At 49.7% G+C, this 16,601-nt stretch overlaps 1 protein-coding gene across 1 annotated transcript in view; it reads right to left on the reverse strand.

Moving 5' to 3' along the window:
- Nucleotides 1–16,601, reverse strand: part of Pde9a (phosphodiesterase 9A) — an 85,669-nt gene that overhangs the window by 15,873 nt on the left and 53,195 nt on the right. The window contains 6 exon segments of the mRNA XM_051153384.1: nucleotides 1,810–1,884; nucleotides 3,211–3,255; nucleotides 3,257–3,290; nucleotides 8,547–8,631; nucleotides 14,011–14,081; nucleotides 14,749–14,803. Coding sequence (XP_051009341.1) covers nucleotides 1,810–1,884; nucleotides 3,211–3,255; nucleotides 3,257–3,290; nucleotides 8,547–8,631; nucleotides 14,011–14,081; nucleotides 14,749–14,803 — 365 coding nt within the window.

Raw genomic sequence — 16,601 nt, forward strand, 5'->3', positions numbered from 1 at the left:
AGACGGAACCATCTGCTGCCACTTCTGTGACTGATGGACCTGGTGGCTTTGAAACAGTAGTGATGGTCTGTTCCTGTGACTGTCCTCAACTCCAGCTGAGTGAGTGAGTGACCGGGAGGTTCCTGGATATGACGATGAGCACTGATCAAGAGGGATCAGGACTTTCAGAGTGACAGTGGGTGGTTCTTCAGTATGGCAGAGCAGCCACTTTACCGTCTGCACCCTCGGGATGGAACCAGTGGGTCAGAGGGACCAGAACACCATGAAACCACATCCAGGGTCAGGTCTGAGAAGGGCAGGACACTGGGTAGAGCTGTGGGTTGATGTCATTGCATCCATTGGGAAAGAGGTGAGCCCCAACAGGGCCCCGATGCTTTGCCAATTCAGGGCTGGTCCTCAGTGAATCTTCAGTTAGGCATATTTTTTTGTCCATATTTGAATCAGGCAGAGGCCAAGGCTCTTGACACAGGGCATTTCTGGCTTACCACCTAAGGGCAGCAAGAAACCTCCAGAAGCATCCTGTTTGTCTCCTTGGCCAAAGCTATGGGTAGTGGAGGATGTCACATCGCTGGGTCCAGCTGTAAGAGCGACTCACCATACCTGCTTGCTAGTTAGAGGGCAGCTATGAATACAGTTTGCAAAGTGAGGGCAGAAGGGCTGCAGATTTTAATTTTGTCCTCACCATGTACAGCGTGCTCCTTTAGTCCCTGAGTATCTCCCCAGCCTGGTCTCTGTTTTTCTGGCTAACATCCTCCTCCTCCTCTTCCTCCTCTTCTTTTGGTTTTTTGAGACAGGGTTTCTATGTGTAGCTTTGGCTGTCCTGGACTCACTTTGTAGACCAGGCTGGCCTCAAACTCACAGTGATCCACCAGCCTCTGCCTCTCGAGTGCTGGGTCTAAAGGCATGCGCCACTATGCCCGGCAAAGACCACCTTTTTCTTCTTCTTCTTCCTTCTTCCTTCTTCCTCTTCCTCCTCCTCCTCCTCCTCCTCCTCCTCCTCCTCCTCCTCCTCCTCCTCCTTCTTCTTCTTCTTGTTTTTCAAGACAGTGTCAAAGACCTTCTTCTTAGTCTGGGCAAGCACATGCCAGAAGAGGTTTATTTGGGAAATTTGGAGACCCTCTAGTCTAAAGGCACAAAATCCCATTTGCTATGACTGACCTTGTCAAAGGCAGCAGGGAGCATGGTGCAGGAAGCATGGGGCATTTTTGCTTATTTCCATGCATCTGTGCTTTGGAAAAGCTGGAAAGGCCCTTAGGTTTTGGTGACTTACTCTTTCAGTTTCCATGTTGGTATTTCTTAGGGAATGAGAAATTCTGAAGGAATATTTTCCTGTCAAAAGCGACTCCTATCTCCACAAACCTCACATGTCCACTATTTTGTGTCCAGTTGCCTGGGGGCTTCTGCTGGCGACTCTTCCCATGTCTCATCGGGAGGCCTGGTTCTGCAGGAAATGGCTGTTTCAAGCAGTGGCTATATATCTCTGCATGGCTCCATCTTCCTGCATCTCCTGCAGATGTGGGTCAGCCCGGGGTCAGCTGGTTGCCCAGGGGCACTGGGTATCATCAGCAGGCCAAGAGCTGATGTTTCTTTTCTTTGGGATAGCCCTTTGCTTTGGGCTTTGTCTCCTGTATCCCTTTGAATTAAAATCTAGAGATTTTCATTCAGAGGAGTTTTAAGTTTAAAACAAACAAACAAATGACAGGAAAAAATTCACAGGAGAAATAGCTTGGGCACAAGCTCCCATTCAGGATTTGCAGTCCTGAGCAGGTGTCCCCAGAGACCGGGGAACCTGGATATCCCCTCACCTACCTCGTTGGGCTCCCAAAGCCAGACATCAAAGGTGGGTTTCCGTAGGGCTTCAATGGTCTCTGGGGAGAGCAGGTACTAGAAAGAACGGGAGTGCTGTGTTAGCCAGACAGTGAGGCTTCTGTGAGTGACAGAGACCACGGCTCAGAGGTCCTTGTGAACATATTTCTCCATCTTCCAGTCCCCATCACAGACACTGTATACAGACTCAAGCCTGCCTTTCTCTGGAAACTGTCAATGGACTCCCATCTGTGGTGGCCTGAGCTAGGGCACACGGGGCTTCTTAGGGACGTTCGAGCGATAAGAAATACTCCCTATATTTATCATGACGGTAATTTCATGACTACATTTGTCAAAACTCACTGTGCTCAGATTTTAAGGAGAGGAGCTCAATAGCTGTCAATCTGGTTTCAACAGTAAAAGCTATCTAGAGTGAAGAGAAGGGATAATAAGCCACTGGGTATATGTTCAAATCCCTGCTGAGAAGCTCCCTTGCTGGGACCCACCCCTGGAACCAGCCATGAGCTAAGCCACACACTGGCTGATGAAGGCCTTGGCCCAGGGTTGGCTCCACTGAGCCCTAAGGTTTAAGGTGATCTGTCAGAATCAAGGCATGAGGCAGCAAGCAGTTAGGGCTGCCATTCGGGTTGGCCTGTGTTCATTTTCTTAAAAAGGGACTGGTGTGGAGGCCAGCTTGGTTTGTTCGAGGTCTGGGCTATGTAATCTCTGGACAGGATTGCAAAGGATGTGGGCCATATTGATCTCCTGGGTGATAAGAGCTAAGTGTATGGCTTGGACCCACGTGGAGCAAATCGCTGACGAGTGGGCACTCAGGCCTATGGGGGCTTCCAGAAGGACCTGTGGGTGGCCTGCCTAATCTCAGAGTAACAGTGTGAGCCAGGGTTTAAGCAGAGGCCACCCCTGAGGAGGTGACATATGCAACTAAAACAACTTAACAACAGCTAGTTGACTAAAGGCTTGGTTGCTTTCAAAACTCAGAACTTTTGTGTGCAAAAGCTTTTCATAAAAACACCGTTCCGTTCAGGGAGCCAGCAATGCAGATTTTTAAGAGCCTTGTTAAAGTTCCTTGGTGGAATGTTTGTGTGCAGATGTCTTTTACAGTCAGCTGTGGACCCGGGAGGGAGCCAGAAGGGCTATTACCTCCCCGCTCTGGAATCGCTTCTCTAAACAAACGTCCAAGAGAAAAATATCCTGCCTGACAACCTCCCACCCTTCCTTAGCCCGAGACAGGGATAGAGGGGGTGGGGTGGAATGGGGGGGGGGTGAGGGGTGAGGGTGGGAGCTGTTATCACTGTGCAGAGTGAGGGGGCCAGACACGGTTCACGTGTCCTGGTGCTGGAGGGACAGAGCTAGAATTGTCCCCGGGCCAGAAATCCACCTTACCTTGGGGTAAGTGGGGACATCGCGTCTCGGTGTCAACTTCTTATTTATCCAAAAAACTGTATTTACAGGGACAGTTGGTCCTAGAGGGCAGAGGGAGAACTTAGTTACAGCAGTGTGCTCCTTTTCAGAGGTGTTCTGTGTGCTGCTCGGGGCACCATTTGCTTGGAGCAAATGGAACACACAGCACAGCTCCAGCCCCAGGACCCATAGCCCCAGCCCTGGAACACAGAGACCCGCCCCATTGGATTTGCCATGGGAGCATCAGTCATGGCGACTGTGAGATGGTTGGCTCTCAGCTTGCAAACAGGAAACACCCAGAAAGCCAGGTGATGATGCGGCTGGCATTCACCTTTACTTTAGTGTCTACAAAAATCTTTTAAAATGGCACAAGTAAAATATTTCCTTTTTTTTTCCTTTGCTTTTTTGTTTCTTTCAGAGACAGGATCAAATATAGCCCAAGCTAGCCTCAAACTTGTTATGTAGCCAAGACTTTGACAATAGAAGTGGCTTCCCACCCCCGGTTTATGAGGTGCTGGAAACAAAGCCCGGGGTTTCATGCATATCAGGCAAGCAGTAAAACGTCTATTTGTTTGTTTTGTTTTTGTTTTATTTGTTTGTTTTGTTTTGTTTGAGACAGGGTTTCTCTTGGTAGCCCTGGCTGTCCTGGAACTTGCTCTATAGACCAGGCTGGTCTCAAACTCACAGAGATCCTCCTGCCTCTGCCTCCTGAGTGCTGGGATTATAGGTGTGAGCCACCACCATACTTCTCACAGTGAAACATTCTTTTTTTTTTTTTTTTTTTTAAGATTTATTTATTTATTATGTATACAGATTTCATTATAGATGGTTGTGAGCCAACATGTGTTTGCTGGGAATTGAACTCACAACCTTTACAAGAGCAGTCAGTGCTCTTACCCTCTGAGCCATCTCTCCAGCCCCCAGTGAAACATTCTTATTCTCAAAGATCTGGCTGGGTGCAATGGCACGTGCCTGTGATGTCACCACTCAGGAAATGAGGCAGAAGGGCCTAGAGTTTGCAGCAAGCCTGGGCTAGAGATGGGGGACCCTGACTCAAAATGAACAAAAAGCAACAAACACAGGAGAAAAGAAACCAACAAGAAACCCTGAAGTCCTCACTTATCCATTTTCTCCCTAAGCTCCCCACCCTGGAAGTCACTATGAGAAGTGTCCTTTCCAAATATTCTGAGGCACGGGTGACACACAGGGCTAGACACCTGAGCCTTGCAAACATATCTGGTGTTGTGTTAAGAAAAGGGGTGGGGGGCTGGAGAGATGGCTCAGTGGTTAAGAGTACCGCCTGCTCTTCCAAAGGACCCGGGTTCAATTCCCAGCACCCACATGGCAGCTCACAACTGTCTGTAACTCCAAGATCTGACACCCTCACACCAATGCACATAAATTTAAATTTTAAAAAATTTATATTAAAAAAAAAGAAAAGAAAAGGGGTAGGAAGCTGGGCATGGTGGTGCACGCCTTTAATCCCAGCACTTGGGAGGCAGAAGCAGGCAGATCTCTGTGAGTTTGAGGCCAGCCTGGTCTACAAAGAGAATTCCAGGACAGCTAAGGCTACACACAGAGAAACTCCTGTCTCAAAAAAACCAAAAACCAAAAAAAAAAAAAAAAAAAAAAGTGAAAAAGATCATAAAACAGTATTTTTAAGGTTTTTCTTTTTTTCCCCCTCTAGTTGAACAAATCCAGGAAAACACCTGACATGGGAACTTTGTGACGGATTTAAACTGAAGGAGTGCCTGGCTGTTGTCACTAGCAGTGATCCCCTTGCCTCTCTCTGGGTTGTCTGGAGTCTCCTGTGAGCCTGTGCTGGGGTTCCAAGCCCAGAATTACACACCTTTTCATTCAGAAACACAGCCTTTGGTTGCGTCCCTCCAAACTGCACCCTTGCAAAAGCTACCAGGTTGTGGTGACAGTTGCTGCACCAAGGGGATTCTAACACAAGATCTAGCAAGTTTATAACACAAAAAGCCTCTTGCTGGGCGTGGTAGTGCACACCTTTAATCCCAGCACTCGGGAGGCAGAGGCAGGTGGATCTCTGTGAGTTCGAGGCCAGCCTGGTCTACAAAGAGAGTCTAGGACAGCCAAGCTATACAGAAAGACCTTGTCTCGAAAAAATAAAATACAACAACAACAACAACAAAAAACCCCCACAAATAATAGAAAGACCCAATCAAATGTCCCTGTGAAGCCATTTCTACCCCCTCCCCCCTCTCCCCCCCTCCATCCACAAGTCCACCCACCCCCGTCTCATTTCAGGTCAGACACACACTCTTGGCTGTGTAGGGTACATGGTACCTCCTTCAGCCTCACTCATGTACACAACTGCACATGCACTCTGCTCTGCGTGCCTTCTGCATCCCCTGGGAATGCAGATAGGAATATGGAAGCTGTCACTAGACAGAGTGCTGATGCTGTAATCCAGCTCCTTCCTAGTAATGGAAGCCTTGGGGCAGACTGGGATGCAGGGGGCCTACTGACCCTGCCTGGACCAGCCACTGCCCACCCTGGGGCCCCGTTGCCACAGGAACCAGCAGCATCCTACAGCTGGTAGAGCAGCTGGCATAGTGCCTCTTCTCTTTGTTCTGTTTGGAGCTTATTTTTTGCCTCATTTCCTGGGCTTGCCGTCCTCCCTCCCCTGGGGCTCAGCTCATGGCCAAGGCCATTTGTCTGAGAGAAAGGCAGAGATTGCCCATCTCTACCCTCAGTCACCATTCTACATTTCTGCTTTAGCCTACTCTGGCCTTGTTTCCTACCCATTCCTTTCTTACATGGTGCTGGGAACCACAGTAGCCATATTCGCCAGCAGGGCTGGCTTCAGCTCTCAGTGTGACCTTGGCCCATTGGAATTCATTCCCTTCAGGGACACAGAGGGACCTGGATGAGTGTAAGGAGAAGACAGCCTGCCCAGGGTGCTGGAGGCGGTGTATGTTCCCTCTGCTGTTCCCAGGTAGGTTCAGGTGAATCCAGACCCCTGTCAGGGTGTGTCCCATAGGGGGCAAATGCCAGTCTGCTCTTCCGGCTCCTGAGCCTATAAGGGCAGGGCTAGGCTCCAGCTCACTTGCTCTCCTGTTCTCTCTGTTCCCCGAGGAAGGCGAGAAAGTGGCACCTGGACCCTTCAAGGGTGTAACCTTTCTCCACAACCTGAGTGAGGCTACACAGCCTCATCTTGTTGGTGGTGTTGGGGCCAGGGCGGGGCTCACTTGCTGAGTGTGTTTGCATGCTTAAATGGGCTCCTTCCATCAACAAGAATGCAAACGCCACACTCTCCGCCCTGTGTCCCGAACATTAAAACATTGTTGTGAGTAGAAAAATGGCTACAGGTGTCTGAGCAAGGATTAGGAATGGACTAGGCACAGCCCAGGGCTCCAGATCTGTTTGATCATTTGGAGGTGAGACCTGAGCAGTTTTTATCCACTTGGGGAGGTTTAGCGTCCCACAGATGCCTCTCTCCCTTACAAAGGATGCCTCCAGCACCGTCTGCAGACAATACCACCTCTGTAAGCCTGCCTGGCCACTGGAGGGCTCTGGTTTATGTCTCCATGAGCTCAAAATTGTACTTGTGGGATACAGAGACACGCTTGTCACTGAGACAAGCCAAAAACCCACTACAGGCAGACTGCCAGCACTGCTGATAGGGATTGGCACAGAGGCCACTTGCTCCCACCTGGTCCTGGGGACCAAACCTTCTGGGGTGATAATGGGCTGAGTGAGGCCTTGGGTCAGAGGCTGTTGCGCTGTTTTCCAGATAAGCGTCTGTCCCATGTGTGACTCTAGGTTCTTCTTAGAGGCCACACAGATGGGACTCTCTTGACCCCTGAAGAGCTACTTTCATAGGGACAGTGGGGGTGAACTGTTTCTCTCAGTTTCCTATGGCTACAAAATGCTTTGCCCTGCCTTAATCTAAATCAAATAGAAAAAGAGCTCCTCAGCTACACCAGCTGGCCACTCTATACGATCCCCATGGAGTCCCACCATGATGGCTAGCATGGTTTTCTCAACAAAGGCACAGCACAGGGAAGAGAGGTGCATCATCATGGTGTCCTATGGGGACTGTGCCACATTAAGTGTCATAATTGCTTTCCCTGTATGCCCTCCCTGCAGGTAAGAGCCATGTCCCCACCCTCAGCGGGCAACCTGACTTTGTTGCACTCAGGGAGTGCTTTAAACTGGGGTCCTGAGACAACGGATATAATTTATTCAGGGCTGGTCCTTACTCAGGATGTTGCCCCATAGCGGTAGACTCTGGCTTTAGTGGCCATTCCTGGATGCTGACCAAGCATCTCTGAGGACCGTGTGATCTAAATCCAAGATAACAGGAACACTCACTGACAGAAGGGGCTCCCCTTGGGAACGAGGAGACCTGAGGATGAAAACTGGGTGCTTGTTCGCTACAAACCAAACCCCTTTGTCTTTTTACTGGTATCTTTAAAAACAGGTGTTGGCTGGATGTGGTGGTGCACACCTTTAATCTCAGCACTCAGGAGGTGGAGGCAGGTGGATCTCTGTTAGTTGGAGGCCAGCCTGGCCTACCTAGTGAGTTCCAGGACAGCCAGAAGGAAACAAACAGCCCCCGCGCCCAAACAAAAAAGGAAAAAATGAACCTCTACTTCCTTCACGTGTGGAATTTACTTTGATATAGGCCTGGAGAGTGTTATTTCCCTCCTGTGCAGACACTTTCCAATACCACAAAACCCCTTTATAAAACAATATAGTGTGTGGGGGGGGCCAGTGGTGGCGCACGCCTTTGGTCCCAGCATTAAGGAGACAGAGGCAGGCGGATCGCTCTCAGTTCAAGGCTAGCCTGGTCTACAAAGTGAGTCCAGGACAGCCAAGGATACACAGAGAAACCTTGTCTTGGAAACAAACAAACAAACAAACAAACAAAAACCCAACTAACCAACCAACCAAACAAACAAAAAGACAATGTCGGGGTCTGGAGAGATAACTCAGCAGTTATGAGCACTTACTGTTCTTGCAAAGGACTAGGGTTCTGTTCCCAGGACCCACATGGGAGCTCATGACTGCCTATAACTCTAGTTCCAGAGAAGTGGACAGACTCTTTTGGCTACCATGGACACTGGTATGCAGACATGCATGCAGGCAAACACATGCAGACATAAAATAAAGATGAACCTCTAAGGAAACGGGATTGAGCAGAATCTCTGCTTGTGTCATCCATGTTGGAACCAGACCAAGTCATATTAGCCTTTCCTTTTGAGGAAGCAAAGCCATAGCCCATCCCATGGTTTCCAGCCAGAGTCCTCTCCAGGCCCAGCTGCTGCAGGCTCCCGACACAGACTTACCTGCTGTTTCTAGCTGCCAACTCCTCCCGCATCTTCTTAATGTCACTCTTGCATTTTTCTATCTCCACCACCTTAAGTCCTTCCACTGGGGACAAGAAGACACAGGTAGGGTCACCAGAAGTAATCCCAGGGATGTAGGCAGGCTGGTAGCTGGGGTCCCAGAGGGATGCTGGCTCTCGTTAAAGGCTTCCACACCTTCTCACACTACTGATATCTGGGGTTCCCTCACCTTCCCACCAGCTAGAAAGTAAAAAGGCAAAGTCAAACCAAGGTCAGACACAGTCACATTTCTGGGGTCCCAGCTAAACGCAGAGTGTGCCCACCAACAAGCCAGTAGCCAAGATGCCCGGAAATGCTTCCGAAAGCTGGGATCTTGAGGAAGAACAGAAATTATGTCTGTTACTTTATGACCACACCTCAGTTCCCTGCCAAAGGACACTGGCCATGGTGTCAGCCTATCCCTTTTCTCACTGAGCTTGGTTCCCATAACTGATAAAAGCACAGCATGGCCTACTAAAGGAAACAGTCATCCCGGGGCGAGGCGGGTTCCTGACAATGCCTCCACCCAGAAGAGGAGCTGCGGCTTGGATGTATGTATGAAGACAGCCTGGTGAGACTCGGCATTCTTCTGGGCTTTCTAGAACTTTCCAAGGTAGTGGCCAAGCTGGGATAGGGCTCTGTAGGGACACAGCCTCTTCTGCACAAAGGAACACAGTCAGCTCTGGTCCTTGTGACTTGCTTCTGGGCCAGAGAAACTTCTGCCCCTTCCATACGAGGTGGGTAGGTGGCCGCACAGCCAAAATGAGGGTGTCAGGTGTCAGTGGCTGGGGACAGGGTGGTGGCAGCCTGGGGACAAGTCTAGGTAACAGCTGTGGGGTACATAGAGGCTAGGCATGTTCACCCATTTGGTCACCTCTCCTTTTGAGTGGGGTTCTTTTTTTTTTTTTTAATTTAAAAAAATTATTATTATGTACACTTGCAGGCCAGAAGAGGGCATCAGATCACATTATAGATGGTTGTGAGCTACCATGTGGTTGCTGGGAATTGAACTCAGGAACTCTAGAGGAGCAGTCAGTGCTCTTAACCTCTGAGTCATCTCTCCAGCCCCTTGAGTGGGGTTCTTAATGCTTTCTTGTATCACTGGCACCCAAAGAAGTTGTTGAAGGCCATGGAGCACTCTTCTGGGGACATTACTCAGGCACCCCTGGGATTCCTTAGCAATGAGTTCAATGTGGCCGCTGCAGCCTTGTCCAGCCCTGGTTGCATTTTGCAGGCTGAAGGCGTGCCTCTAGAACATAGATGAAACGCATGGTAAATCAACCACAGCAAGGTGGAGCTCAACCAATGGACGCATGAAAGGCAGAGCATTGTGGGATGTAAGTAGATCCCAAGGAGGAGGTGCATCACCATAGCTCCACTTGCCACATGTGTTACAGACAACGCTGTCCCGTGTAACACAGACTGGCTCTAATGCGCAACGTTCTTGTCTTGGTTTGTAAATAGTTGGGATTGTAGGCATGACCTGCTATACCTAGTATTCTGCAGTTCATCACAGGCCCCAGTCCAGTCCTTCCAGCATCACATCCTGCAGAATTCCAGGGGGAAGAGAGGGTGCTCTGTACTGAGAGGCCTTCACAGATAAACCTGTAAGGTTATCTTTCTTTCTTTCTTTCTTTTTTTAAAGATTTATTTATTATTATGTACACAGTTTCTGCCTGCGTGTGCCCCTGCAGGCCAGAAGAAGGCACCAGATCTCATTATAGATGGTTGTGAGCCACCATGTGGTTGCTGGGAATTGAACTCAGGACCTCTGTAAGAGCAGCCAGTGCTCTTAACCACTGAGCCATCTCTCCAGCCCGTGTTATCTTTCTTTTAAACCTTGGAAACTGCACGTGGACTTCAGAAGATTTTTTTTTTTTTTTTTTTGGTTTTTCGAGACAGGGTTTCTCTGTGAAGCCTTGGCTGTCCTGGACTCGCTTTGTAGACCAGGCTGGCCTGGAGCTCACAGCGATCCGCCTGCCTCTGCCTCCCGAGTGCTGGGATTAAAGGCGTGCGCCATGCCTGGCCAGAAGAGATCTTAAAAAAAAAAAAAGTTTATGCATGTTTTATGTACATGGATGTTATGTGCACCCACCTAAGTGCAGTGCCTGAGGAAGCCAGAAAAGGGGGCTGGATCTCCCTGGAACTGGTGGTACAGAGAGTTGTGAGCTGCCATGTGAGTGGGTGCTAGAAACTGAACCCCGGTCCTCTGGAAATGTAGCCAGTGTTTTTAATCACTGAGCCATCTCTCCGGCTTCAGCTTCAGAAGGGGCATCTGTGGGCTTCTGTACCTTGCTGCATCCCAGTCCCATCCTGTCCCGGTGAAAAGATTTAAGGGTGACTTCCTAAGGCAGACAGTGGCGTCGTGGAAAAGAGGCTCAGCAGTAGCTAAGGTAGTTTTCACCTTCTTCCACCTTAAGGACTTATCGGATCTGGGGGTGGGGGAAGGGCATGCTCTCTCCTGGCTGCAAAGCTAAGGGTCCCCACTCAAAGACAAGGAATAGAGAGACACTTTTAAAATGCTTTCTCCTGGTGCTGCTCTGAAGGCCTGAATGCCTCAACACACTTCCTGAGTGACATGGAAAGGCTGGTTTGGTCCAGTTTAGTATGTAAACTGGATTCTTCGCATGTCCCATGTCCACCTCTGCCCCTGAGTGTCAGCTCTGGCGGTAGCCCACACTTGTGTTTAGATCTTGGTTCGGGTCCAAGGTGGACGGATCAGGGCTGCCCTGTGCTGCTACCACAACACACCAGGAAGGAAGTGAACAGCTTTGGGCAGGACAGGAGGCAAAGACCAGACTGTTCCACATTGATGAAATCACCTTTGATCCCACTAGTAATCCCAGACTCCTTCAAAGCTAAACATTTACACAGAAAGAAAGAAAAGCGCTGGGAGCCATGGAGGGGAAACGTGTATTTGGTTTAAGGTCAAAGAGCAAGCAGGAAATTCCATTCACGCCAAGGTCAGTGCAGGGTGGGGGTTTACAGATGGCTGAACTAGGATGCCCCTTACCGTGAGACACAGATAACAGTTAATGACAAGATGGAGCTTCATGTACACGTATGCCCACGTGTGTCTGCCCATGCCTTTCTGTATGTGCTTGTGCCACAATTGTATGTCTATATAGAGCAAGGACCCAAGTTGTGTTCCCAGCAGCCTTCCCAGCAGCCTTCCCAGCCACTTAGGGTCAGGACCATCTGTGTCCTGTCAGGAGGAAGGTCTGGCTGTGGCCCCCCCGTCCCCGACTCTGAGCTTCCACCATTCTACCCTGTCTTCCCTCCCACGCACCTGACAGCCCCTTCAGAATGAGGCAGGTGTCTGTGGCTGGAAGTCCCTGAGGATCAACATAGGTGACATTCCTGGCCATATTAATGCTAAAGGAGAGGTCTCTGGAGATGAGGAAATGGTCAGTGAGGAGGGCCAGGAATGCATGAGCCCAGAGCCAGCTGGGTTTCGATGACAGAGAACCTGTGTATACAAAGTGCATACCCCCTCCTAGGGGCACAAGAAGATGTGGGGATGCCAGGAAGTGAGACCTATGATTGGGGACCTGGGACAGAAGAGGCATCAGAAGAGGATGGTGCTAGAGGACTGGAGGATGAGGAGGCATCTGCTGTGTGTGGCAGTCACAAGCCAAAGGGTGACCGTGGCTATTTGTATCTGGTGGTGTGGATGGTGCCCTGGCAGCAAGCTAGGACTAACTGTCCCTCAGATCTCAGAGGAGCCTGCCCTGATGACACTGTCCAAGCCAGAGCTTCCAGCTTCTAGCACCAGGGAGAGGTCACCGTTGTGCCACCTCCAGCGTGCCCGCACTTTGCTGAGGTGGTCACGTGAGGACACACTCTCCTACTTTGGCTTCTCCTGCAGGCAGATGTTGGCCCAGCTAGCTCCATGCAGGTTTTGAATCTGGTGTCAGTGGCAGCACTGACAGTGGGGAATCCAATGTGACTGATGTCAGAGGGGTGACACCGAGTCTAACAGTCACGAGGATGGCTGGAGCGGTGTCATGTGGCACCACACCCTTTAGGAGAGTGGTGGGCTCCCCTAAGCCCTCTAGGGAAAAAAAACCAAAGATCCCTCTCTTGTTCAGAACAACCATGGTCCATTTTTGGAACCTGGGATGAGAAGAAGCTCCAGGGAGCTGCTCCACCCCCACCCCCAGGCAGGCATGCAGGAGGATGCCTCTCTCTGAGGAGAGCTGGCAAGGACTCCAGACACTGGTTTTTCTTGTCTCACTTGCTAAGTGAACCGGAGCGGTCACTAATTTTTCTGTGTCTCCTCATCGTCCACAGGCATGACAAGGTAATCTTGAGGACTCAAAGACCAGCTGACATGGAAAAGCTGATGCATTTTGGGACGTATACATGAGGCGACAGGAATGTGGTTCGACTTATTCTGGTGAGCTGGGTCTTGTATATGATGAGAGAAATTTTTTTTTTCTTGAAAAATGAGAAGCAGCCGGGTGGTGGTGGCCCACACCTTTAGTCCCAGCACTTGGGAGGCAGGGGCAGGTGGATCGCTGTGAGTTCATGGCCAGCCTGGTCTACAAAGCAGGTCCAAGACAGCCAGGTCTACACAGAGAAATTCTGTCTCGAAAAAAACAAACAAACAAACAAACAAACAAAAAACAAAACAAAACAAAAAACAAAAAAGAAAAATGAGAAGCAGCAAAAAAGCAAGAATATGAGGGAAGGGGGAAAAAAAAAGACATCCCCTCAATCTTATGAACAGAAATCAGCCACACATTCTTCGGTGATGCTTGTCTCTTAATGGCTTCCTGTTTGAATTTTGTTTACTCAGCTCAGGTTAATAAATTAGGTGTTCATGTATCACCAGGCTGAGCCTGACAGTGACAGAGAGCCTGGCTCTGGAACCAGGGGTGGGTGAGGGGGCGGCGGGGGGGGGGGGGGGGGGTGGGGGTGGACTGGCAGGCCTGTGGAGCGGAAGCATCGATCCCTTCATCGATTCCTTCGCTATGGAAACTGAATGGAAACAGGACTCCTCTCTCTGGCTCACAGGCCGACTTTCTCCTTTCCTTTAGCAGCAGTTACAAACCGAGAGCGAGCTGTCATATATATAACATATTCCAAACTCTGCAGGAGCAAGCTGTGCAGCGGTGCGGAAGATTCCCCACCCCAAGCGGAGAGGCACAAGAGCTAGGGGCCCTGACATAGGCTCTGCTGGGCCAGACATAGGCCATTTGGGGTTCCTCCCCCACCACCACCTTTGGGGCGGGGTCTGTGCACAGACAAGCATACAAGCGTCACTTTTATAGAAATGTGCCCTTAGATCCGTGTGTGTCTAGCTTCTGTCACTATCAAAGCGGTGCACGAAGGATGCGCTTGTCTTCCGCACCAACCTGCTCCCTGTTCTAATGCTGACGGAGGCTAAGCCATAAGCAGAAAGGAAAGCATCTCTACTCACATTCCACCCGCTTCTCCAGCATGGCCAGGTGATTTGTAACTTCTGCTTTCAGCTCGTTGATCTTAAACGCCCTGGGGTAACAGTGGGGAGAAAAGATTAATAAATAAATAAATAAATAAATAAATAAATAAATAAATAAATAAATAAAGTGACCCAGACCAGCAAACGTTTATAGGTCCCTGCCTGGGGTGAGGTCTCCAGGAAGGCTGGGGAGGGGACAAATCGACAGGAATCACTTTCAGAGAACACATAATGTCAGGTGTCCTCACTACTTTGTCCTGTGCTCTCTGGGTTGACCCATGCCTGTACCCCATCCTGCCCAACTACAGGGGTACTGCCATGATCCTGGGGTAGCTCAGCTCAGTTATTTGGTTCAGAGTGACTATAAGATACCATACAGAAATCACTTTGAGAAACTGGCAAATACTGACATAGGATTAGTAGGGTATTGGTGAACGAAACGGAAGCCCTCCCTCCATACAGCATCTCAGTGGGAAACAATCTTTTTAAAAGGGTGTTTTGCAGTCAGATCCAAGTCTTAGAAGAATAAAGAGGGGGCAGGTTCGCCACCCCCAAGAACTCATATCCCACGAGCGGCCACTGGAATGGTTTTGGGGACAAGGTGAAAGTTTGCTAGGATGTGCTAGGCTCCGTCAGTTACAGAAGTTACAGGGGGCTGACTATGGCTAGGGCTGGCTCCCCCAAGTCTGGAAAAGTCTGTACAAAGAGGAGACTTACCTGGAGAACTGCTCTGCCACCTGGGCCAGCACACCCTGGACGAGTTCTTCTCTCTCTACAAACCAAAGAAGAGAGAAGGATGCAGCGCCAGCCGGAAGGGCGAACGTAGGGACGGGCAGGTCGCTAAGGGTGCTATCCCCGTGTGAGCTGCAGGTGCCACTGAGAAGGGTGCTTGGCCTGCCAGTCACAGGTAGCAGGGCCTTCCTGAGTGCAGGCTTCTCCCCTTCTCTGCTGCCTGCTCTTACTGGTCCCTTGTCAGTGGCCCCTGGGGCTGACGTTCTGCAGGCTCTGCCACAGCTAAATAAGGCAGGCAGGCCTGGGGGTTCTAAATATGGGTAGCTTTCTCTTAGTTCTCATTTTATGGGGACAATCGCTATGACAGAGTGGGGTCAGTGCACCACTAGAGTGAAAACATGGTGTTCCCAGGATGGGCCTGCAGAGAGGAAGCAGGCTGGGTGGAGCAGGCCTGGCCTCTTCTGGCCTGCCCTGTAAAACTGGGCTGGGTGGTTGGTTTACAAGGTCCAGGTCTCAGGCGGATCATAACTTGCCTCTTTCCTGCTTCCTGACCAGCCCAATGCTGTCTGGAGGAAAGCACAGATGGCCAGGACGCCATCCTTTGAAATGATGTTGTCTGTGCTCTTGAGAAAGGGGAGACCTTCTTGACCCCATTAGCCACTCATTCATTCATGGCCCCAAACTCAGAGACCCTATAAAGGAGTTCATAGGTTCTTCCATGTTGGCCTGGTGCTTAACTCTTGCCAGCAACCAAAATACAGCAAACCAAACCAGCATGGCCAAGAAAGCATTTCAATAATTTAGTCCGGCAATGGAATTCAGAAGCTAAGAAACGACCCTATGTTTCTATCCACTGCCTGCTTCTCAGTGAATGGTCACAAATACACATAAAAGATATGCGCCCTAGCGTCATTTGATACAGTGAGAACCAGCACAGGCCATCTGTGTGTGCTGGTGGCGGCAGCAGCACACGCGTGTTATGGCACAGGTATGGAGTACAGAGGACAATTTTCAGAAGTCAGTTCTCTCTTTACGCTGTGTGGATTTGGGGGACTCAGGTCACCAGGCTCAGTCACTGAGCCATCTGTGGGCCTCGGGGTTTGTTAAATTAAATATGGTGAGCCTGTATTGTATGCACACGTTCTACTGTTGATAATAGTTTCATCTCAGCCACCCTTAAACCCCAGTATACGGGAGGTGCGGTTAGAGCGCCAGGTGGCTGAGAAGAACTAGTTGAAGGTTAGCCTTAGCCGCGCAACAAGATCTTGTCAAAAATGGAAAGAAGAGGAAGAAAAAATAATCACTTAAATATGTTCATGTCTGGGAGGCAAAGGCAGGAGGATGACCGGTAAGTACATGCTAGACCAGCCAGGGTTACATAGCAAGACCTTGACTCTAAAAACAAAACAAAACAAAAACCAACAGAAAAGTTAACATCTGTTGTTAGACTTAAAAAGCGGGTTTTGAGGGATGAAGAAATCTCTCAGAGACGAAGAAGACTGGCTGCTCTTGCAGAAGACTCAGGGTTGAGTCCCAGCACCCACATGAGGCTCACAGCCAACCATCTGTATATAACTCCAGTCCCAGGGGAAAGGTGTGTGCCACCACCGCCCGGCCTGATTTCATTTTTTAAAAAGATATATTTATTATATATACAATATTTTTGTCTGTATGTACTATACGCCTGCATATCAGAACAAGACACCAGATCTCACTATAGATGGTTGTGAACCACCATGTGGTTGCTCAGGACCTTTGGAAGACCAGACACTGCTCTTAACCTCTGAGACATCTCTCCAGCCCTGATTTCATTTCTTAAACATGTTGGGAATACCTTC

This window comes from Acomys russatus, chromosome 11, assembly GCF_903995435.1.
Source record: "Acomys russatus chromosome 11, mAcoRus1.1, whole genome shotgun sequence".
In the NCBI taxonomy this organism is placed as follows: domain Eukaryota; kingdom Metazoa; phylum Chordata; class Mammalia; order Rodentia; family Muridae; genus Acomys; species Acomys russatus.